This window comes from Bos taurus, chromosome 8 (assembly GCF_002263795.3).
Source record: "Bos taurus isolate L1 Dominette 01449 registration number 42190680 breed Hereford chromosome 8, ARS-UCD2.0, whole genome shotgun sequence".
In the NCBI taxonomy this organism is placed as follows: domain Eukaryota; kingdom Metazoa; phylum Chordata; class Mammalia; order Artiodactyla; family Bovidae; genus Bos; species Bos taurus.
Window position 1 is genome coordinate 74,339,432 of NC_037335.1, and position 25,101 is coordinate 74,364,532.

Consider the following 25,101-nt stretch of genomic DNA (forward strand, 5'->3'; position numbering starts at 1 on the left):
TTATCCTACTCTAAATGAATCTAAATTGCAGTGCCACTAATGGGAAGAAAAAAAATTTTATTTACAGAGTTGTATAAGACAGTGGGAAGGACAAGGTGGCAAGGTGCCCTGGGACCCTGTTCACATACAGGCTGTCTCCACCCCCTCTGTTTGCAGGGAGAGAAGTAGGGAGGCTCCTTTCCCAGCTGTGGTTCCATGTTCTGGATCATGAAATGATCCTCTCTGCTTTCCACTAACAAACTTTATTTCCTCAGTTACTCACTATCTGTGACCACCTAGCATCTCATATCCTTCACGTGAGGCAGACTTCCTCCTTCCTTCTTTCACTCAGTCGTGTCCAACCCTTGCGATCCCATGCACTGTAGCCCACCAGACTCCTCTGTCTGTGGAATTCTCCAGGCAAGAATACTGAAGTGGGTAGCCATTCCCTTCTCCAGGGGATCTTCCCGATCCAGGGATCGAACCCAGGTCTCCTGCATTGCAGGAGGATTCTTTATCATTTGAGCCACCAGGGGAGCCCTCTTTCTTCTTGGAGACCACATTGGAATGTCAATCCACTCAAAGGAATATTAATTTTATCAATTCAGTGCACTCAATACAACATGGGACAGCCCAGGAAAGGCGAGGGGAGTGGCGGGTAAAAATGAAGAAAAATCAAACAATGCCAAAGAATGGCATGTCTCAACTATCCTCACCCAGCACCTCAGATGCCCTGATGGTCAAAATAACAAATAAGGGGGCATCTGGCCCCTGATGGGGGGAAACCAAATTCAAGAACATTCTATAAATTACACAAAGGACAAATTCAGGAAATAAAGAACTGGAGACTTGGAGGAAATGTTTCATTGTTGGTCATGATGATCAAAAGATAATGGTTAACACACGCACACACATTCACACCTCATCCCCCCGTCACAGGGCCCCCCACTCGCTGCTGGCGTCTCCGGCCACGCCCTGCAGCCCTCCTTCCACCCAGGACTCTGCCCTTTGCTGGGAATTCTACCGCCTGTTGTTAACTTCCTTCAAGGCGGTGCCCGGATGCTCACTGTGAAGAAAAGCCTAGAATTTGACCTGGGCTGGATTACAATGTCCACGAGTCCTTCTCCATCTCTCTTTCCCCACCTCTCTCCTTCACTCCCCTCTCCCACCCCATCATTGTTCCCCTGAAACAAATAGGATGGCTTCACTGGTCAATTCTTTACATGTACAAACACCAAAAGCAGAGGAAACGCCCCTGGCCACCCCCCTCCCCCCAAACCCCAGTGCTGGGAGAGCAGCCAGCGATGGGCCAGGCTGCCTCCGGAACTGCGGAGCTGCTGGAGCTGTCTGGCCGTTCTGGAAACTTCTTTGCCTCTGGGCTTTACCTCGAGGCCTCTTCCTTCAGCTCCTTGTTTTTCCGCACCTCCTCCGCGTGCTTGTCCTGGGAGGGAAGGGAGAGAAAAGATCGGGTCACACCGACTACCCCGGGATAAAGGGAGACCGAGGGGCTGGAGGGCCGAAGCAAACAGTGTGGTCACCACTGGCCACCACAGGAAGAGACTCGCAGGGTCTGCAAAGGCATCTTGAGAAGGGACCAGAGGAGGCAGGTGAGCCTGGCAGGAGACAGGTGAGGGAGCTTGCTGGTGCCTCTGGCCCCAGGATGCTTGTTACCTGGGAACAACTTCCCTGGGGGACCCACCTGGCAGGGACCATCAGCCTCTGCCACCCTCACCTGGCCATCTTGGGGCTGATTACACTGCTTGACCTGATGCCAGGAGTAGCTCAGGAGAACTCACCGCAGGTGGCCCCTACACACAGGCAACTGGACTGCCCTTGTGTTTCTGGTCCACCTCTTTAGTGAAGGTTGTTTTAAGCCCCTGGATGAAAGACAAGGGCTTGTAAAGCATAAATCAAATAAAGGATTTTGGAAAATGTCCAGTTCCACAAAGTGTGATAGAGAATCTTCTTTTGTTTCTTGAAAGTGACTGTTGGTCACTCAGTGGTGTCCAACTCTTTGTTTCCCTGCCAGGCTCCTCTGTCCATGAATTCTCAGGCAGGAATACTGGAGTAGGTTGCCATTCTCTTCTCCAGGGGACCTTCCCAACCCAGGGACTGAACCCTGGTCTCCTGCATTGCAGGCAGGTTCTTTACTGTCTGAACCACCAGGGAAGCTCCCTTTGTTTCTGAGCATCATCAAACCAAACAATGGGCTCTGACTTCAAAGGCCCATCAGCTGTGTGACCTTGACCAACTCACTTCACTGATCAGGCTCAGGGAGGGCCACAGACATCACTGTGGCTCAGTGGTAAAGAATCCACCTGCAATACAGGAGACCTGGTTTCAATCCCTGGGTTGGGAAGATCCCCTGGAGGAAGAAACGGCTACCAATATTCTTGCCTGGAAAATTCTACGGACAGAGGAGCCTGGCAGGCTACTGTCTGTGGGGTCACAAAGAATCAGATGTGACTTAGCCACTAAACAACAAATGGAAAGGAGGCTCTTTTACCTCTAGAATTCTGTAATTTTGGGGTTCACCTCTAGGGCTTTTCATGGTCTACTTTCCATCCCTGATCATGATGAAGACATCTGGGTCCTCCTTGTGGGCAGGGAGCATGCCTTTTCCTCTTTGTATTAGTATCTCCAGTTCCTCATCTAGCACCATGCACATAATAGATGCTCAGTAAAGTGTGTCTCTGCCAGAGCCTTCTATCCATTCACATCCAGGTATGAATCAGCCTGGGGAAGACCCACTGAGGCAGCCCAAGGTCCCAGGAGGTACCTTAGACTACAGATCTGTCCCTGGAGAGACCCTAAAACTTTCCATGGCCCTGAAGAAAGCATGGGGAATGGTACATCTAGGGCAGTGGTTCTCAACCTTGCCACATGTCAGCATGATCTTAGAAGCTTATTAAACTGAGGCCCTACATGGACACAGGGGAGGGTGGAGTGGAGGGCGGGATGAACTGGGAGAGTAGCACTGATATATGTGCACCACCATGTGTAAAATAGCTAGTGAGAAGCTGCTGTATGACACAGGGAGCTCAGCTCAGTGCCCTGTGATGACCCAGAGGAGTGAGATGGGGGGGTGGTGGGAGGAAGACTCAAGAGGGACAGGTTGTATGTGTTCATATAGCGGACTCATTTTGCTATACAGCAGAAATTAATACAACATTGTAAAGCAATTATACTCTAATAAAAAAAAATTTAATATGAAAAAAAACCACTGAGGTCCTCAGGCACCATCCCTAGAGAGCCAGGATTGGTGGGTCTGGGGTTAGGGTCCAAGTACCTATAGTTTTCAACTTTACACCAGGTAAGTCTGGTGCTGACGCTTGGTGACTCACGCAAGTACTGATGCAGAGGCATTGTTATAGGTGCCTAGCAGAGCAGACACCACACACCTATCTCATCCTACCTCCTGTCTTCATCGAGGGGCAAAGGTGAAGAGGGGTCGGGAACCCAGAGGAGTGAGGCCCACCCACACGTCTGCTCTAACATCGTGCTCATTTGAGGCTTATCTCACCCCCATAGCTCTTCCTCCAGACCTTGGACTTTCCCAGCCTCTCTAGCTCAGAACCTCTCTCTATTCCCTATATCTGCTTACTGGATGGATCCCTAGTTTCTGGACTCCCTTTCCTTGGCCTCCAAGTGGCTCCCTGTCTGACAAAAAGCTGGCAGGATGCTTGTGGTCTGGTCTTCCTGAAACAAGCATAGAAAGAGCCACCTAGACTCATAGTCAAAGAACTCAGTTCTGTTCCCAGCTCCATTGCTTAGTGGCTATGTGACGCTGGGCAAGTCACTGGACCTTCCTCTGACATGGATTCTTACTGGTAAAATAAGGATAATGCCCATCCTGCTCATCGCATTGTGAGGATAGGGGTATGATGAAATAAAAGTGTTTTGCAGTCTTTCAAATCGCATATCATGGCTTTATCCTCAGTATTTGTCTCAGGTTTAGCCTGAATGCCCAGGCCACATCCTGTCCCAGTCTCTGATTTCTTTTTCCTGCAAGAGTTTGTTCCTACCCATTTCTCAATAACTGAGGAAGCCTGAAATCAGACCCAGAACACTTCCCTCCCATCTGATACTTATGGAGGGCTCGTTGCCCCCCAAAGGATGGAGAAAGAGAGTGGATGGGGGTTGCCACATGCTGGCCAGCTGCAGGGCCTACACAACATCCAGATCCCCTGTGAAGAAACCAGATCTTTCTAGTAGTTGTGCCAAGGGCCTGAGACTCTAGGTGGATGGGCAGGAAGGAGCGGAGACCACGCTGCTCACCATGGGATGAGGCCACCGATCGGGTCCCGGGAGTCACCGCGCGGCAGGCGGCGCCTGGAAATAAAACACAGAGCTGGAGCTCTCCCAGGAGCCGCAGGAGAAACTGGGGCAGCCTTGGGACTCAGGAAACGAGGCCAGCGTGTTCTCAGCAGAATGGGCTGTGCTTCTGCTGACACGCGGGACCAACCCCAGTCTCTCACGTTTCTCATATTCGGGTGACATCGTTAGGTTTATTGACAAAAGGCAGAATATTGGAGACACCGGTGACCCACTCAGCCCACATCAAGAGGTTTGGAGAGGATCGTGTTTCCTGCTCAGTGGGCAGCTCAGCTGGTCATGCCCTTGGCCTCAAGCCAAGAGCTCAAGTCAGCATCTTTCATTAAATCAAATCAGGGCATTTAAGAATGAAGCCAGGAATGTACAAAAGCATTCAGCAGGCTTCTCTGGAAGATAAGTGGTCTAATCTCCCTCAGACAATGAGAAATTTCAATTGTGTAGCTGGGCAATTCATCCCCCCAAGGAGTTCATGGTTTTTGGTTCATTGGTTCATGGTTCTTGGCTCAGTTTATAGTTCTTGCCTGCCACCTCCCAAGTAATCCCTTGGAACTCTCTAAGGATCTAACCTAAGAGAAATGTGGCCACTCCTGCCTTGCTACTTGCTCCCTGAAATGATAGGCATGTCCATCGTACTTGCCGTGGAAGGAAGAGCAAGTCCTAGGAGTCTCCTCTCCAATCCGAGACCTCTTACCTTCTCTTGCAGCCGTTCCAACATGGCAGCAAGGTGGGCCTCCCGGTTCTCCTTATTGGATTCCATCTTCTGGGCCAGTTTTTCCTTTGCCATCTTGATGAAGTTGTTGTTTTCCTCGATGGCTTTTTGGATCACCTCCCGCTCGTGTTCTCGCTTCTCTGCCAGGTGCTTCAGGAGCTCTGCTTCCTGGTACTATGGGAGCATGAAGTGAAAAGGAGGCCCTTGCAGGTGAGCAAGCCAGGGTGTGATTTTACCATCATAACTTAAGAGCTGCACACCCAGAGCGCACATCTCCCTGAACCTGGGCCCCTGGCCTGTTGGCAGGAAGCAAGGATGCTTCTTGGGTTCTCCCACTGGGCTCTCAGTCCTCTTTTTCTCATTGCCATCATTCATCCATCTATCCATCCATTCGTTCATTCACAAAAAAGTGATCAGATACAGTGTAGCAGACACTATTCTAGCAGCTTGGGAAAGAAAAAAAAAGTCTAGTAGAGACAAATCATATATAAATAACTCTAACCCAGGCTAGCATGTGACGTATGCCTTGAGGCAGAAATGAAGTGCTATAGGAATTCAAGGGTGATCATCATTTTCAGCTTCAAAGATGAAGGAAAGCTTACACAGAAACAGCATCGGAGTTGAACCATAAGAATCCATAGAAAGTAAGGAAGGCACACCAACGGGTGAAAGTATCAGGTTGGCCAAAAAATTCTTTTGGGCTTGTCGTAAGCACTAACCAAAAACCCAAACAAGCTTTTTGACCAACCCAATATACCATGCCATGACCTTCTTCCCCCTCTCCCAGTTAAGGACCCCTTTCCTTAATTGTCCAGCCTTTCCTTAAATCCTTAGTGTTGGCCCAGGTCACTATAAGGTCACCCCTTGGAGGCATGTAATATAGCATCTTCTTCCCCTAAGCAAGCTCCTAAACACCTGGGGTTTTTATGTCTTTGTTTCTCTCCATAGTGTCTCATTCCCTTCCTGGTATCTGGAGGTGCTGCCTTCATATCTACAAGTTGGTGGTGACCCGACTTCAGCTCAGAACCTGTCTTCTTCAACTTCCTCCCCATCACGCCCTACCGGGGAAGAAAAGGAGAGCCACTTACCTTCCTCCGCTCCTCAGCTGCTTCCAGTTTCTTCTGGATTTCTTCCAGTGATGGGTCTCGCCGTCTGGGGAGGGAGGCATTGAACTCAGGCACCCCATCAAAGGAGGGTGGCTTCAGGATGACTTCAAAGGACTGACCAGAAGTGCATTTATTCAGCTCAATGACTTCCATGTCGGAAATGACACACCAGTTCAGGTCCACTGTGTCTGCTGCAGAGAACAGAAAAGGGGCTGCTCACCCCTCCTTGAAGACCATATGGGCCCCCTATAGCATGCACACATATGAGGGAGGGCCAGGGTCCCCAAGGCTGACCAAAGGCCAGGGTTCTGGGTCTGTCCTGAACATAGCACCCAAGCTTGCTGGGTTCTGATGCATCTGGAGTGGGCAGCCACTGGAGAGTCTCTGGCTCTAAGAGCAGGAGCCCCAGGACAGGGGATTTCTAATCATGGCTGTAGCAACTGCCTTTGTTTTGCTTCTGCCACAAGGGTCCCCCTTTAGCTGGGCTCTTGCTCAAACTGGCTTGCCTGGGAAATTCCATGGACAGAGGAGCCTGATGGACTACAGCTGTGGGGTCTCAAAGAGTTGAACACAACTAACACTTTCACTTTCAAATTGGTACACACGGAGACATTCACCACCCACCACCCGTCCACTCCTCACTCCACTACAGATCTGACGCTCGGCCTGCAGACCTCTCCCCCCGCCCCCTCCTACCCTGCTCTCTTCTTTCTCTCCAGTCAGCACTGTCTCTCCGCTGGCTCTCATCTTTTCTCCTACACTGTCTCCCACACCAGCCTAAACAGAAAAAACAATCTCAGGTGACCCGAGCATTCCCATCTCTCATTTCCAGACCAAACCCGTACCGTCCTTTTAAGCCCCAGGAAATTAAGAGGTGACCTGGCTTCCCCAGCCACCAACCCCCCTCAATCAGGACATGGCCAATCAATGTTCCTTGTCTGTATCCTGGGACCTGTCACAGGGCTCGGGCAACACGGCCATCCCAGAAACTCCTTGGGTGGCCAAAGCACAGAAGTCCCTTCCCACCTCTGGACTCGCTCAGAGCATTCTTGACCCTTCACTAAAGAGACAATGGGCCAGGGTGTCTGGTGATTGACACATGACTGTCCCTCTTCTAGGCTAGGTGTCCCTGAGGGCAGACTCTCTGTCTACTTGGCCTCTGCATCTTCCACCACATTTGTTTGTCACACAAGTGAACAAAAGCTGAGATCAAGGGCACTCTGAGAGGGTCTGACTCAGACCCTCAGCTGCTGTCTGGTCCCCCGGGTTGCAGCCCCACTCCCACCATCGTGTTGCATGTAGACCCCCCAGAATCAGCTGCAGTGACTTTACTGGCTCTGTGAAATAAAATGTGACGTAGGGCAGAATCTCGGGAAACAAGGGTGGGTATACTGGGCTCCTGGAGACAAGCTACAGGAAGCCTCGGTCCTTAGTCCCCCAGCGGTGGCCCTCATGTACCTTCATATTTATAGGATGACTTATTCAGGGGGTCGGCCAGGAAGCAGGAGCAGAACAAGGACACCAGCGGGAGCTCCTTCATCTTCTCCTTGTAGGCTGTGGAAACACGGACAGGTGAAGAGGGCGACCCCCTTCCTAGACTCAGAAACCAGACCCCGGGTGTCACCAGGCTCCACAGAGGCACCCAAACCACCCAGACCCTTGCACGGTGACACAGCCCTTTCTGCCCTGAGCAGCTCTCTTTAGAACCCCTATGTATGATTTGGACCCACTTCTGCCCACCTATGAGAACCTGAGCCTGCCAGAGCTCCCAGAGGACCCTATCCTCTCTCCAGTGCATCATCTCCCTTTGTGATACTGAACGCAAAAAATGCCCTCAGGTATGGACCCCAATGGCTTCCCAGGTCTCAGTGATAAAGAATGCGGGAGACTTGCAGGAGATGCAGGTTTGACCCCTGGGTCAGGGAAAATCCCCTGGAGAAGAAAATGGCAACCTGCTTCAGTATTCTTGCCTGGGAAATCCCACGGACAGAGGACCCTGGTGGGCTACAGTCCCTGGGGGTCGTAAAGAGTCAGACATGACTGAGCGACTAAACAGCAACAACATGGACCCCAAGCACCAGTGCCCTCACCCCAGCATGCACCCTGGACCTCTCTCTATTTCCCCCCACGTGCCCAGGATATTCCATTCCTTTCACTCTAGGATAGAGGCAACACACACTCCATTCTCAAGGTACTTGGCAGTACTTCTGTGAGGGCAAAGAAGGCCGCCACCATTCCTGTGATTGTGTCCTTCCCTGGGTGACAAGGTTAGGCTGTGAGCCTTCCCTGATCATCCCAATGCAGTGGTCAAAGCCAAAAGGGCTGGTGTCCCTCCGTGAAGGCTGGACACATACCCCCACCCCTATCTGGTCACTCTGTGTCTGGAGAGGGTTTGGAAACCAGGATGTCACGTTTAGAGCTGATTTTTTTTTCCCCACACCACTCGGCTTAGAGGATCTTAGTTCCCCAACAAGGGCTCAAACCCGGGCCCTCAGAAGTGGAAGCATGGAGTCCTAACCACTGGACCACCAGGGAAGTCCATGGAGCTCATATGTTGAGTCCAGTCCAACCCAACTCCTCCAGGCCCTGGTGTGTGCTCCTGTCAGTCCCTTCCCCACCCCCACTGCTGCAACTCACCCCTCATTTCCTTTTACAAATTGAAAGCAGGATTAATTGCAAAAATATTACATAGCCATTGTAGAAAACAAAAAACACACTCAGATGAGTACAAGGAAGAAAAGCTCAGCTATGATCCCACCTCCCACCTAGAGATAATCTCTTTAACCCTTAGGTGCATTTCCTGTCAGCCTTTTATCTTCTCTGTGCACATGTAAGTACAAACACATGTGTACAGAAATACCCTGTGTTGTGGCGCCCATAACATAAATGGGTTTTTGTACTTACCAGCAAGGGTCATGTTTTCTGGAATATGAGAGCTGAGTCCTAGTGAAAGTCAAGGTAAGTCTGATGTCAGCTCAGGACACTGTCACAAATCCAAAAATTAAGAGCATTTTAGTTGACAGGTTATTCGCATGAGGAAGGTCTTTATACAACCAGGGAGGAAATTTCAGGATCATCTGTCCCCCACCTCCAGGCTGAATTTCCCTTCCCCAAACACCAAGCCACCTCTTCCACATCACCCAAGTCAAGTTCAGTTTCCAAGCACAATAAGAGTTTCATCATTGACTTCCCAATCTCAAGACCCCTCAAGCCTCAAACACGGGTTTCCCCAAACTGAATGTATCAGTAGATGTTCATCTGTTTCCTTGTGCGGCTCAGTCACCTGGTCCAAGGCAAAGGTTGAGGTGAGAGACCAACCCTAAGTCAGAATCACCTGGGACGTATTCACAAAATAACTCTGTGAAGGTCCACTCACCCTGGACCTTCCTGTCCAGACCATATGACAGTGGACAGAGGATGTCAAATACCTCTTCAGTGTGGTACGTGTGTACAATGGAATATCAACTGTAAAAACGAATGAAACTGGGTCATTTGTAAAGACACTGATGGACCTAGAGCCGGTCATACAGAGTGAAGTAAGTCAGAAAGATTCATCTGGTACAGATGAATCTAATGAAGGGCAGAAATAGAGATGCAGATGGAGGGAACGGACATGTATGTAGGGAATGGACATTTGGACACAGGTGGGGAGAGGTAGGGTGGGATGAACTGGGAGATTAGAATTGACATATATACACTAACCACGTGTAAAACAGATAGATAGTGGGAACCTACTGTATAATGCAGGGAGCTCAGCCTGGTGCTCTGTGATGACTTAGAGGGGTGGGATGGGGGTGGGCATGGTGGGGAGGTCCAAGAGGTAGGGGATATACGTATACATATAGTTGATCCACTTTGTTGCACAGCAGAAATCAACACAACATTGTAAAGCAAATATACTCCAGTTTTTAAAAAAGAATAGTTAGAGTATAGTTATTCTACAATGTCATAATAAAATGAAATAAATTTCTTTTAGAAAATGTAAAGAAAAATCCAACAAAATACCTCTTCAGTTGCCCTCTCTCTTTTGCTCATCTCCAGAACCACTGTCCTAAACACTGCTTGACCCCCTTTAAGTCAATCCTAGACTATGAAAAGAGACAAATATTGAATATTAATGTGATCATCATGTGATTCATGCAGAGATGGAAATCAGCATTGGGGATTACTGCAGGACTACAGAGATGGGGCTTTAGACTCTGCATGAGGTCTGGGGAGCCAGAAAGGACCCCTGGTGTTAGCAGTACCAGTACTGAGTCTTAAATGATGAGTCAAAATTAAGCAGGATGTTCTTCTGGGGGAACAGCACATGCCAGAGTCAGGGTGAGGGAGACTTCCTGGTGGCCCAGTGGTTAAGACTTCTGCAATCCCAGTGCAGAGGGCCTGGGTTCTATCTCTGGTTAGGGAATTAGATCCCACATGAAGATCCTGCATGCCGCAGCTGGTATCCAGCATAGCCAAACAAATGAATACATATTTTTTTTTAGTAAAAGAGAGAGTCAGGGTGAGAAAGCTATGAGGGTCCCAAGCTGATTGATGCTGGACCAGAAAGTGTGAAGAAGGAGGTGAAATAAGAGGCAGGAAGGAAACAGACTGGAGCGTGTCTGGAGGACAGATAGGAGGCAACCTTCTATCTGATGGAGTGAGGAACAACCAGCAGTGAGCCACCATCATGGGCACCACTCGATTCTTGGTTACTGTGATGGTTCATCCTTGTGTCAGCTTGACTGGGCTAAGAGAGATGGCCAGATGGCTGGTAAACAACATCCTTGGGTGTGTCTCCTTGGGTGTGTCTGTGAGGGTGTCTGTGGAAGAGGTGAGCGTTTGAGTCGAGAGACTGAGCAAACAAGGTGGCCGTCCCCAGTTTGAGTGGGCATCACCCAATTTGTTGAGGGCCAGAGTAGAACACAACAGTGGAGAAAGGGAGGATTTTCTTTGCTTGAGTTAGGACATCCATCTTCTCCTGCCCTCAGGCATGGGAGCTCCTGGTTCTTTGGCCTTTAGACTTGGACTAGGATTACTCAGGGTTTCCCCTATGGCACTAGTGGTAAAGAACCCACCTGCCAATGCAGGAGACATAAGAGATGTGGGTTTGATCCCTGGGTTGGGGATCCCTGGAGGAGGGCACACCAGTCCACTCCAGTATTCTTGCCTGAAGAATCCCATGGACAGAGTAGCCTGGTGGGCTATAGTCCGTGGAGTCACAAAGAGTCAGAAATGACTGAAGCGACTAAGCACTCACCCACACAGGATTATACCACTGGCCTTCCCAGGCCTCCAACTTGCAGACTGCTGATAGCGAGACTTTTCAGCCTCCATAACTTCATGAGTCAGTCCTTCATGATACATCTCTTTCTATATGTAGCCTACTGGTCTGTCTCTCTGGAGAACCCTGACAAACCCAGTCATCCTCAGTGGTCACTGTGCCAGCAGAAGGTGACATGAGCTCACTGTCTGCCACCCCAGGAAGGAAAGGGACTCTGAACCAACTTAGAACCCCTTTCCTTGCTTACTGGGGTGTTTTCCTTCTGTGATCAGAAGGAGTACTGACTGGAGATGGGCAGGGGAGTGTATGGGAACAAGAGGCTCCACCAAGGCTTTAAGGCTGGACCAGTGTGGGGTCAGACACAGGCTTCACCTCTCTTGTAGCAATCACTAGTCACATCACACATCTAACCTTGTTCTCCCCATCTTAATTCTGCACAGAGTTGTCCAAATGAAATGAGAAAAGCATCCAGCAAAAGGGAGAATTTCATAAATATTAGTTTCCTTTCCTCAGCCTTTTACATCAAGCTCACTACCAGGTATCACACACCTACAGGTAAGGACTGTCATTCCCATCTGCACACAAGGAAATGGAGGCTCAGAGGGTTTGTGTGACTTGCTCAGGGTCACTCAGCTAGAAAGCGAAAGTGCAGAGATTTGAAACCAGGTCAAAAGACTTGAAGGGCTCTATTCCCCTCAGGGCCTCTGTGTTCTCCTTGTGCTTTGGAGCCAGAGGTCCCTGCCAGGGCCCCTCCCAACACAATACAATGGGCCTCTGTCCTTGGAGTCAAGTTGATCCTGGCAGCACCAGTGAGTCCCCGAGCAGAGATGCGGGCAGAGTGCCCGGAAACGACCCCCCTGGTCATGAGCTCCATTCCACACCATCTCCCACTCATGACCAGGCTGCTTGATGGGGCGACTGGCAGAGGGAGGGAGACCTTTCCAGGAGAGGGCACAGGCTCAGACCTCAACCTGGGTAATGGATCAGAAGTGAGAGCGGTCCACTGGTTAAGACTCTGAGCTTCCACTGCAGGGGGCAGGGCAGGCAGGTTCCATCTCTGGTTAAGATCCTGCATGCCACAGGGTGAGGCCAAAACAAAAAATTCAATAGAAAAATAAATAGATACTTGTTTTTAAAAGTGGGGGTCCAAATAGGAAAGAGGAGGCAGAGTAAGTACAACACCCTGAGGAAGGATACCAAGCTGGGCTTTTTCTGTGAGCATGGCTACCTAGAGTCAGGGACTATGTCCCTTGGCTTGAGCTGAAAATGATAATTAAGACCCTACACTCATGGAGCATGTGACTAATTACAGTCCTGGTTGCCTACATTATCCCAGTCGATCTTTGCAGGAGGCTGGCTGGGCTGATAAGACAGGCATTGTCAGCTTCGCTTTTAGGTGAAGAACTTGGGGCTCAGAGATGTTAAGATTCTTAGCTAAGGATACACAGCTAGTTGGTGTAGCGCTGGTTCAAATCTTCTGACTTAAAAGCTCATCTCTTATAGCCAGTGGAAGGACTGAATGCTAACTACTGTTTCCTCCATGGTCCTGGGGACTCAGGGAAAGGCAGTCTAACCTCAGGATATGATTTAATGAAGACTATGTACTAGGCACTCTGTATACATCAATGAAAGATACTATGTGAGGAGTTTTAATTGCAGGAGGAATCAAGTACAGGTCAGATAGGCAGAGAAAGAAGACAGGGCAGGGAAGAGGAGACCTCCTAGAGATGGGCAGAGGGAATTTCCCCAGTAGTCTAGTGGTTAAGATTCTGTGCTTTCAATGCAGGGGGCAAGGGTTCATTCGATCCCTGGTAAGGGAACTAAGACCCCACAGGCCATGCAGTGTGAATAAACAAAAGAAATTTTTTAAAAAGATGAGCAGAGGTATTCATGCCCATGAGATTTGCAGTTGCGAGCTCTCAGTTTCACAGGGTTGAAATCTGCATCATTAACCATGTGTATTTATAGAGCATCTACTATGTGACAAGTGCTTTCACTTTAATTTTCATCATAACCTTGTGATGTAGGACTTACTACCCCTGTCTTAAAGAGGTGTGAATTGCAGCTCAGAGAGGCTAAATGGCATTACCAAGGTCACTCAGTGTAGTGTGTTGAGTGGTGTCCTCGAACTAAACCTGTCCACATCCTAACCCTTGCAGTTTGGGGATGTGACTTCTTTGCACGTTTAAGTAAGTTGGATCTCAAGATGAGATCATTCTGTCTGTCCAGGTGGTACAAGTGCCCTTATAAGAAACATGCATGGAGAGATGCACAGAGAGAAGACCTTGGAAAGGTGGAGACAGGCTGGAGTGATGCTGCCACAAGCCAAGCAAGGCCTGGAGCACTGGAAACTGGAAGAGGCAGGGGGAACCCTCCTCCAAGTCTCTGGGCGGGGTAAGACCCTGTTGACATCTTCATTTCTGAACTTCTGGACGCCAGAACTGCACGAGGATGAATTTTTGTTGTGTTCAGCCGCTAAGTTTGTGATCATTTCTTACAGTAGCCCAAGCAATCTAATATACTTGATAAGCAACAGGGCCAGGATTCATTCAAATCCATGATTCACTCGTTCATTGTATCTCAGCTACCAGTATTTTCACATGGTCTGATTTGGTTCTCAGGATAATCTCTGGGACTTCCTGGTGATCCAGTGGTTAAGACTCTGGGTTCCCAATGGAGGCATCATGGGTTTGATCCCTGCTTGGGGAACTAAGATCCCAAATGTCCTGGAGCTCAACCAAAAAAAAAAGATGACCTGTGTATGTGTACCTGAGGTACATAGTAACCTCATAAATCTTCATGCCAATAGTCACGTCACTTCTATGGCACTTAAGACTCAAAAGAATGTTCTAAGAAAGGATATAACGGGGCCGGGGGGTGGGGGGTGGCGGCGGAAGGCGGGAGAGGTGGGAGGGAAGATTCTTCTGCAAGGGCCAACAATGCAAAGTGGTCCTGAGTCCCTGGGTAGTGGTGGCCACAGCAGGGAGCCTGACTGCATCCCTAACTAACCTGTGGCATCAATGTGGGTGGTGGGCCGGTCCCACCCCCTCCTCAGCACTCAGCCTTGCTGCCTGAGTAGTCCAAGTTTCTTGTGGGTGACACCCAGATTGGACACTCACAGCTAGAAAGATCTAGTTATGCTAACCCCTGACCTTCAGGCCCTTCGAAGCAGCTCTCAGTCCTCTGTTCTCCCATCTTGAACACCAACAGCCCAGGCCGTTCTCCTGGGTGCATCCCATGAACCCAAAGGCCCACAGACCAGCATTAGTTTAGAGACCTGGGCCCTGCAAGCTTGTCTCAGTGCTGTGGAATCTGTCAAATGGCTTGACAGTGTGGGTTGGGTTGTCAAGTCACAGCAGAATACCTGCAATGGAGTGGGGCCACCAGGCCTAACCAGGGACTACCAGAGAGGGGCAATAAGGGGTGTTATTGCCAAGGTCAGGGAGGACAGAATGCTAGGAATTTAGGGAGGCAGGTGAAGTTTAAAAGACCATAGAGGCCAGAGTAGGGGGTAAAGCTAAGAAGTCAGGCCCATCAGTGGGAGATTCTATCCAAGACACCAGATATCAGAACATCATCTGGCAAAAACCCTTGCTGAGGCACAGCTCTGGCCCTCCCAGAGTGTCCTTGCATGTTTTCTATTAAGGCAGAGGCCAATTCCAGGCCTTGGGTTGCCCCTAACCTTCCTTGGTTACCCCTAAGGAAGACTAGGAAACTGACCATATCTAGCAATAGAAGCTCAAAGGGGCCTGCCGCAACAGAATGGGAACATGTCTCAATCACTCAGCTGATAACCACAGAACCAGAGCCAGAGTTCAGGACCACAGCCTCCCAATCGCCCCTGCCTCCCCTGTCCCATCCCCTGGTGCTCACTCCCACACATTTCTGATGGGTGCAGACTGGTTTTTGGAGAGGCAGGGCCTCCCTGGGCAGCCCAACCCCTCTGCTGTCAGGTACAATCAAGCTCAGCCAGTGGCGAGAGGACTCATGCTTCAGGTGGCAAAGGTGAGAGGGTGATGGGGTTATGATGCAGTGTGGCTTCTGCCGGCTTCTAGTCTTGCAGTGGCTCTAGAACTTGCCTGTGTGCTGGGTGTGTGAACTGGGTTTACCGGTGAAACAGAGAAGACCCACTGGGCTGCATGAAGGATGCATTGGGACCAGTTGCTAGAATAGGAATAGGAAGATCAGACCTCCAGACCAGGGAAAGGTACTTTATCTTCTATTCAGTAGGAAGCCACTGGCATCTTTTGAATACAAACAAAAAAGAGGAAAAATGGTGATGCTGAGGATCATTGCAATAATAATAACTACCACTTCTTGGGCACCTCCTTGGTACCAGAAAAATCATAGGCATTATCTCAGTTTTATTTTCTGAGGTCCTTTTATAATGAGGAAATTGGAGCTCAACAGAGTCAGGTTAAGTACACTAAGTCCTACTGGTAGTAAGGGGCAAGGCTGGACTTTTCAGTCTAAAACCCATCTCTCTCTTTAGATTATACTGCTGGGAGAAGAAGACTAGGAGCTGAGGTGAGGCCCAAAGGGATGAGGGCCTGCCTAAATGAGCTAAACCCTGGACTGTTTGCATCCCATGCGACACTGTTTTCCCCTTTGCAAACTGCTCCCTACTCTTAGTCCAGCTCCAGCATCTAAGAGTCTGTGTATGGAAAAGCAAGCATTTACACATTTTTGTTGATGGATTGAACCATTAGCACAATTGATAAAATTAATCAGTTAGCGGTAATCCCACCGAGCTGAGGTCTAGGTCATCAGAAGACACAGAAGGAGGAAATCTTGGTTGGGGGTAGGGCAGCTGACCATGAAGATCTAGAATCAAGGCTATTGACAGAGGAGGGATCTCTTGGTGGGAGGAAAAAATGAAAATGAAGAGATCAGAGCCTCCAGTTCCCCCAAGACCATGAAAATGTCAGGGAAGGAAGAACTGGCCATCACTAACTAAGGGATTCTCAACTAGGGGCAACCTCACTCCTGGGAAATACATGTGACTTTTGGAGGACTGTTTGACTGGAGGTGCTACAGGCATCCCTGTGGTACCAGGTAGCCTAAACGTCCTTCATGGCACACAACAATCCCACACAACCAACGACTGTCCCTTCCATAACGCCAGTGTGTTCCTCCCTGGGGACTGGGTTTCTAGACGCCACACTGAGTTGGTGGCAGAGATGGAACCAAACCTCTGAATTCCAGAGTCAGTGCTTTTCCCTCTCTCCTCCCACACAACAGGAACATCCCACAAGGTGGCGGGGTGGGCGGGGGGAGACGTGGGGGTTCCACCAGAGCCACTGATGGTGATAGGGATGCTGAAGGACATTTTTTACAAGACCAGAAATTGTGACTCGTGCCCTCAGGCTTTCTATAAAGCAATCAATAGCCAAGAGCCAATACAGAAGAGCATCCAGCTCTCAGATGCCATATGGCCATTTACTGGATGCATGCCTGACCTCCGGAGGCATCTCTGACCATCCATATGATCCGAGTGAACAAGCATTTTATTTGTCACTGCAAGCTCTGCCCAGAAAATGCCATCAGGATGTGTCAAATCCCCTGTAGACTATTTTCCAGAGGAAAAAAAGCTAATGTGCATCCAAATGGTTTGAATAGAGTGGTCCCTGGAAAGAGTGTTCAGAGACAGTAAAAGAACTCATAGAATCATGTTGTAGAAGCTCTGAGTTCTGACCCAGTTCCTTTACCCACAAGCAGTAGAGGAAGCTGGCTCTTTTGATTTGTGCCAATTACCAGTATTTTTTAAAGTCCTGTTGAAATTATAACATTAACCTGAAATACACTGCACAAGCTGCCTAAATGTCATGGAATCATATCATGTCCGTACAGTAAACCTGGTTATTTCATGTTGATCCAAAGGCTCTGATTGGCAGTCATGTGTCTCATTTGGGTTTTCTTTAAAAGAAGAGATAAATTATTTTTTCATGATTGTGGTTTTCATTCTTTCCACAATATTTGTTGAATATTTAATTCCATGCCAAGCCCTCAGCCAGGTCCCAAAATAACCACAAGGGTTTTCAATAAGGAAAAAAATGAATGGGTCCCCTGGGTGTGAATTTAGAGTCTCAGAAGTTTCTGCTAGCCTTGGGCAAATCTCTGGCAATAATAAGGACCATGTTATAAAGGAAGAAAGAATAGGTATTAGGGTATGGGCCAAGAACGGTGGGTTGAGACTTGCAGAGAGACACTAGACAAAGCAGAATATAGTCATTCCTCCGGATCGATGGGGGAATCTGTTCCAGGATACCTGTGGATACCAAAATCCCTGGATGCTCAAGTCCTTGGTGTGGTTCAGTGGGCCCTGCCTGCCCGTGTATGTGCAACCTGTGATTTAAGTGATTTGGGGAACTGACGAGTGTCTCATCAGCACCTGCTTGGGTCTGCTTCTGAGGCTCCAAGGGGAAGAAATGGTGGGAGCCCTGGCCAAGAATAACCTCCAGACTGTCCCTAGCAGGCTGAGAAATGCAGCTTCATTTCCTAGAAACAGTGCTTCTAGGAAACAAGGAGACATCACCTGCTGGCAAATGCAGAGCTCTGATGGCCTAAGGCTGAGGGGCCCCTCCTTGTTGTTGGCAAGCCAGAGGAGCAAAATGAAGTCTGGAAAACAGAAAGCCCCAAATAATCCACTGTGATGGTGCTTTGGGGGCTAGTTTTATTTTCCATTCAATAGATACAGGAGAATCAACATACTAGAAGTATGAATCAGGCACATGGAGGAACTGACACATATACACTCACGGTACTATGTATAAAATAGATAACTAATGAGAACCTGCTGTATACTTAGGGAACTCTACCCAATGTTCTATGGTGACCTGAATGGGAAGGAAATCCAAAAAAGAGGGGATATATGTATACACGTATAGCTGACTCAGTTTGCTATACAGCAGAAACTAACAAAACATTGTAAAGCAACTATAATCCAATAAAAAAATTTTTTTAAGCTTAGAAACACACACACACACAAGTCAGGGGCATGGGCTTCGGTGAAGGGCTGCTGGATGGAGAACAAGGACCTGGGACCCAGCTCTGTGTCACATCCTGGGGTCAAAGCCTTTGGAAGCATCAGCACATAGAGCAAATCCCTGTGATCTTACTCCTAGTCACAACAGGAATGTTTCATAGTGCTCTACAGCTTGCCAGGCACTTTCATATGTGTGTGTATGTGTATATATATATATTCCTTTTACTGATAATGTTTTAATTACAAACATATTAATACATTTCAGATCATCTGTGTGACAGAGAAAAGGAAACAAATCTCTGGCATTTTGCTACTCTTTGCTGTTGGTATTTCCTTCTAGTTTTCTATTTATGTCTATTATTTTTACATCATTATCATCACTTTTATTAATTCTACCCAATAGAATTTAGAGAGAATTAAATTCTATTCTATTCTATTAAACCCACTTTACAGATGATCAATTCAGGAAGGTGACTTGATTTGCCTAAAGTCATATAAGTTGAAAATCACAAAGATGGGATTTATGGGATCCCATAAAAATGGGATTTATCAAAGTCTTCTTATATTGGGTTGGCCAAAAGGTTCATTCAGATTTTCCCATAAGATGTTATGGATAGTGCTGAATGAACTTTTGGTCAGCCCAACATCACAGTTCCATGGTACTTCCTGAGACTCGAGGCCAAGTGTTAACATAAGGAAGATGAATGATTGCCTGGGGCATGTGTTTGAAGGGCACACAAAAGCTTGCCTGTCCCAACTCTCCCTCCCAACCACAAGTACCTTAGTCTCAGCACTGAGCCCTCTTTTGCGTTAGGCATTGCTTCAGAAAGTCCCTGTTAAAATGAACACACATGACCTACCAAGTCAATCAATTAAATCATTTTCACTGTCAGCAGAGAACAAGCAATAGATTTGTGAACACTTCCAGGGGTCAAGTTCTGTGCCCATAAATGGGAGGAGCCATGGAGATCTTACAGTGTGTCTGGTTCACATCTGTGTTCAAAAAGAAGACAGAGGACCCAAGAGGTCCAGTGTTGTTCCCAAGACTACGCAGAGCCTGGTTTCTGGCCCCACGTCTAGCTACATGAGAGGGAGACTCTTCTCTTTTGCAATATTACTCCTGTTTCTCTGTTCTTTCATTCTTCTCCGATGCTTTGTAAGTTTTACATCTTGATTTTATCTTGAAGTTAAAATCATTTATGTCCACAGGCAGACCTTGGAGACATAGCAGGATCAACTGAAGACCACCACAATAAAGCAAATGTTGCAATAAAACAAGTCAGATGAATTTTTTGGTTTCCTGGTAGGTATAAAAGGTATGTTTATCTATACTAGAGTCTACTAAATGTGCAGTAGCATTTTGTCTAAAAGATACTTTATTGTTAAAAAATGATGGTTATCCATCATCTGACAACATAGGATCGCCACAAACCTTCAGTCTGTAAAAACTGCAATATCTGTGAAGCGCAATAAAATGAGGAATGCATGTAATTTCATTAGACGAATAGAATAGTATCTAATGATTTTCTTTAGGAGATAAGAGCTTTAGCACACTTTTACTTCCTTTCCCTACAAACCTGACTTTCGTCATAGTGACTTGGATTTTCAGTTCTAGAGTATCATTATTGATTTCTTTCTTACATTATTCATTCAACAAATACTTTTGGAGAAATATTTACTATAAGCACAAGGCGAGGTACTAAGGAGAAATACGATGATGTGTATATATATATATATATATATATATATATATATATTCCCTGGCCTCCAGATGTTTAACATTTGCATTCACCTTTATGAGCATGTTGATTATAACTAGGCAATGACTCTAAATTCTAGTGTTTTCTTTCTTGGTGGTCATTATCAATACCCCATCTTTTTTGTACTTGAGTCCTTTAATGTGATAAAACTCTGATTATCTAGACTATGCTGGAGTAATTCTTTTCCAGGAGGGGTTCATGGAATCCTTGTTGAGTCCTTGCTATCTGGTTTGGTGGCAGGTGTAGGAAACAGACAGTCCTACTGTGGGATCAACAGCCCAGTTGGTTTGTGCAATCAGTAGATAGTCGGTCCACCTGTTCACACACACACAGTCTGAACCACGCTCTCTACCCGGTCTGGATTTCTGGGCCCCCATACCCAAATGACCCACTGGAACACTGCACTCTGCCCAACCCCCACCCCGCTGGGTCTTTCAACACAGAGTCTGCGCTTAGCTCCTTTCTCAGGATTCACACTCACTACTTTGTTCTCTGAGCTCTCAGGTCACCTGTGCCCTGTCATAAATTAGGCCACCACCCCCAGATTCCTACCCCTTCTGATCTGTTCAGTCTGGCTTCTGCCCACCACCCACCGCTAAAAGCAGGACCCTAAAAGAGTGGACACACAATGATCAGTCTGCAATGATAGAAAAAACCAGTGAGTTCTACTGGGGAAGCAGAATCGTTGTGTATCGGGATGCAGGCATGGTGTATTGTGTTGGCCAAAACGTTTATTCGGATTTTTAGCCAGATGTGATGGAAAAATCCGCACAAACTTTTTAGCCAACCCAATACCTTTATTTGTGTGTATCCTTGTCTTCCTCGTGGGACTGAAAATGTACAAATCTCAAAAATGCTTTTTAAAATGTCAAGGAACATTTTTTTTTTTTTTGGTTCTCACTCTTCCCTCAAAGAAAAGGACAAAAAGTAACCTTTTCCCAAGACTACCACATCTCTAAATACAGCAAATTCTAATTTTAAAAGTAAATTAAGTTATATATGATGCATGTTTATTTCCCAAGCCAAAAAAGAGGGGAGGTGAGATGGGAAGGGAGAGAGTCTGGTTCCCTACAGGCCATCACACACGGCATGTTTTAGAATTTTCCTCCAAATTTCTCTTCTCCTCCCACCCCACCCTCCAAAATGTCCACCTACTCAGGATTTCAAAATCTCTGGGAATTCTGTATCTCTGTATCTCCAAACTATAGTTTCCAGGTAAGTGGGAAATAATATAAAAATAGCAAGGGGATCTGGAGAGAGGATCTTAGGAATTCAGGAAAAATGAAGCCTTTCTTTGTTTCTGATCTTGACTTTTTAAAAAATATTCAATGATTTAAAACCAAGAACCCCAAAGATCTGAATTTTCCCATTCTATATGGTTGGTTTCATGTAGGCACTTTCTCTCTAGCTCTCTCTTATGCTCCTTCTTTGCCATTGTCTCTCTTTTCTGTTCTAGGACCTCGCTCACTGGATCTCAGCTTATGTCTTTATTGCTCTATTTTAAATCTTGCCAGTCAGCTCACGTCTGTCCCACAGGGAAAGTGTGGTTAAAACGACCTAGTTGGACAAGAGAAGACAGCTAACCTCACTTGTCCCTAGAATGTCTATGATTGAGCCACAGTGAAATCTAGATATGAAGCCAGAAATAAAAGACACTCCCACTACCCATCAGCATAGTATCTGTTCCATAGTCTGCTCAGAGGGGACCATGTTACACCAGACTTCTCTGTCTTTGATGGGTCATTTAGAATCGTCTCTCCCTAAAGAGATATAGTTTTCCACTTAAAGCAACACTTGGAGTTTGGGCACTTATTTTGTACCTGGGGCACTAATGAATAAAACAGTTCTTCTTGTAGGAAGCTCACAGTCCACAATAGCGATGAACCTTGAAGACACTCTGCTAAGTGAAATGAACCAGTCATAAAAAGATAACTACTGTAGGATTCCACTTTGATGGGGGACCTAAAGTACTCAGAGTCGCAATAATGAAAGTACAAGGGGAGCTGCCAGGGGTGGGGTGGAAAGAATGGGGAGTTACTGTTTAGTGAGGACAGTTTCAGTTTGGGAAAATGAAAAAAGTTCTGGAGATGGTGGCGATGGTTACACAACAATGTGAAAGTATTTCATATCACTGGCTGAACACTTAAAAATGGCTAAAATGGTAAATTTCACATTATGTGTATTTTACCACAATCAAGAATTTTTTAAAATTTTAAATGAACTTCGTAGTCTAGTAAGAGTTATCCAAAGGTTTACAGTCTTATAGTTAGAAAAAGTGGTAAGAGGTTATTTAGGCCAGTTTTTCTCAATCCTTTTTCTTACTGGAATCCACAATAAAGAACCACATTTTATATCATGATCCAATATATATATATGCCACGATACTGACATATATATGTATTTACATATATATACACACACATATGTATATATCTATGTATATGTATATACATACACATATATATAACTGAAATATAAACATAAATATATTCATATCTGCTTATGAATTTTGTTAAATTATTTATAAACATAATAATATATTTATATTTAACATAACTGAGAATATGCAACTAAAAATGGTATAGGAAAACACTACTGTATGGGATGAATTTTTACTTTTTTCCTACTCTATTTTATCCCATTTTATCTGAAAAAAGAAAATAACAAGTCACAACCCACAAAATTGATTTCAAAATCCACAAACAGGTCTCAGTCTGCAGTTTGAAAAACACTGATCCAGATCAATCTCCAAGACAATGCAGAAATCTCCTCTATAGCTACCCTGCTGGGTGGTCATCCGACTTTGGCTTGGATGCCTCCAGTGATGGGGGACTCATTCTCTCCTTTGCTCTGTGGCAGAACCTTCAGCAGTTAAGGATTCTTGCCCATTTCAAACCTGTTCCCAGAGCAGCCTGGGTGGAGCCAGGGATCCCAGATGGGCTGGGACTTGCTGACAGGTGCTCCAGCACTATGGATGAGAAGTGGGCTTCAGGGAAAATGACAGGTCTTCCCAGCGGCAAGGTAGGGGCGTGGGAGAGCCGAGGCACCGCAGGTCTGGCTGGCCCTGAAGGGTGGGGCAGGGTCTCCGGGCGACTCCACCTCCCTGCGGTGGAACTGTCGATTAGACCTGTCCTCTCTGCTAGCTCCAGCACTAGGATTATCCCCTAGTCTGAAGGATGATCTCATCCCCCGCTGGCACCCTGACTCCTGACTGTAGGAGAGGCTTCCGCCCCCTTGAGGGAGCCTCAGCCTTGGTGGAGACTAGATTCCCCCACATCCACCCTCAACCTCCCACCCACCCCACAGGTCACTGCTGGCTGCCTCTCCCCCACCACCACTGTTCTAGCCTCTGGGGTCCCTTCTCCAGGCATTTGGACAGGTGCTATTGGTATATTTCTGTGCTGCCCTAGGGGGTCCTGACCTTTTCAGGACAATGAGACTCCTCCACAACTGACCATACCTTCCAAGAGGAATAAAACAAAGGCAGCATGCCACTCAGGGACACAGCTGGCCGCTGGCTGTCAAAACCCTGTGTCCCCGAGGATGAGGTGGGGACAATGCCTAAACTCCTGGTGAAGGCAGTGGGCTGAGCACTGGGGCTGGGGAGGTGTCGCGCCCTGGTTGAGGCTACAGGCAGAGAACAGGGTGTGGCAGGTGTGGGTTCCCACAGATTGCAGCCTCACAGCCATCTGTCCCTGCCTAGGTAGGACCAGGTTGACCTCAGGGGCGGGGCGGGGCGAAAGAAATGGTGAGCTCATTGTATTATTAGAACCAAGAGAAAAAAGCAACACAGTACAGACTGAGGAGAAAGCAAAGGAGGCTGCCAATGGGCAAGGGAGACAGAATAACTGTGGCTGAGAAAGGAAATGTAAACCACAGGTCTGCTTTCAGTTCGTAAGGGCTCTGGGGGGCCAGAGATGATCCAGGGAAAGCCAGACTCTGAATAAAACCCTTCTCCCTCAGCAACAAAACATTTTTATGCAGAAAGAACTCATTGTGGATGGCTGATCTGTAAGAAGCTCTGGCAATTCCCACCCATCCTCTGTCCCCTGAGGTCCAGAATAGAAGAGACTCCTAGAGCCCACCCTTGCCCCTTTGCCAGGCACCATCCTTTTTGCCTCACCCCATTGCCCCCAGGATTTGGCAAAGTTGAATTGAATGAAACCAAAAGGCAACACAATAGATACCAGACTCCTCGCTTCTCCTCTCTACAGCTGCTGTTTTTCTTTTCTTTTGTATGTAAAGCTTCAAATAATTTGCATTCCATTTCTACTTACCTGCAGTCCAGTTAGAAGCGAGCTGCTGCCTTCTTCACTCCCTCAATTAGTGGTACCCTGGGCTTCTCTCCACATCAGCACCGCTGCTCAGCTCTCACCATGACATCACCTCTGAGCTCTGTGATTGGCCAACAGTGGGTTGCTTGGCAATTGGACAGTCTCCTCTGGCTGAACAGGGATTGCCTGAGTGAGTAACTCTTAGCAGACCAGGGAGTAGAAGATGATGTCAGACAAATAGCTTGCCTTCTGCACTGCCTCTGGAGCTGGGGAACCAGAGGGTGAGGTTGGGGAAGAAGAAAGAGAAGGAGTGGTATGGGAAGGTGGGGATGAGGGCCCAGCTTGCAAACTGAGCTGCCCAGCAAAGGAAGAGCACCTGGACAGAGGGACTGATGACTGGTTTCCAGAATCTTTAGCTTTTTCTGATCTGGGGGTGGGAGAATATAGAATCTAGAGGAGAAATCAAAAAGAACAGATGAACCCTAAAAATAGCTCCCTGGAGGGCTTCGTGCCTGTTTCCGGCTCTTTCAGAAGGGCTGGTGGGTTTGAACAGTGAGTCAGAAGGCAAGGAGGGGCTGCCGGCACCCCAGGCCCTCGAGCTGGTGTGGGAGCAACATGGGGGTCCTAGGAGAGCAGAGCCACCTTCTTGCCAGCTGGCTGGCACGTGGGCCACACATTTGCTGTAGC

At 47.5% G+C, this 25,101-nt stretch overlaps 1 protein-coding gene across 3 annotated transcripts; it reads right to left on the reverse strand.

The window, feature by feature from the left end:
- Positions 1-828: 828 nt before the first annotated feature.
- STMN4 (stathmin 4) lies at positions 829-24,526 on the reverse strand. 3 transcript variants are annotated; one of them, XM_005210294.5, is made up of 8 exons: positions 24,418-24,526; positions 9,034-9,112; positions 7,588-7,683; positions 6,826-6,906; positions 6,112-6,320; positions 5,006-5,197; positions 4,258-4,311; positions 836-1,420 (listed from the first exon to the last, which is right to left on the reverse strand). In XM_005210294.5, exons 2-7 carry the CDS (start codon positions 9,044-9,046, stop codon positions 4,291-4,293), a joined length of 612 nt encoding a protein of 203 aa, XP_005210351.1. In that variant the 5' UTR covers positions 9,047-9,112; positions 24,418-24,526; the 3' UTR covers positions 836-1,420; positions 4,258-4,290.
- Positions 24,527-25,101: the final 575 nt, after the last annotated feature.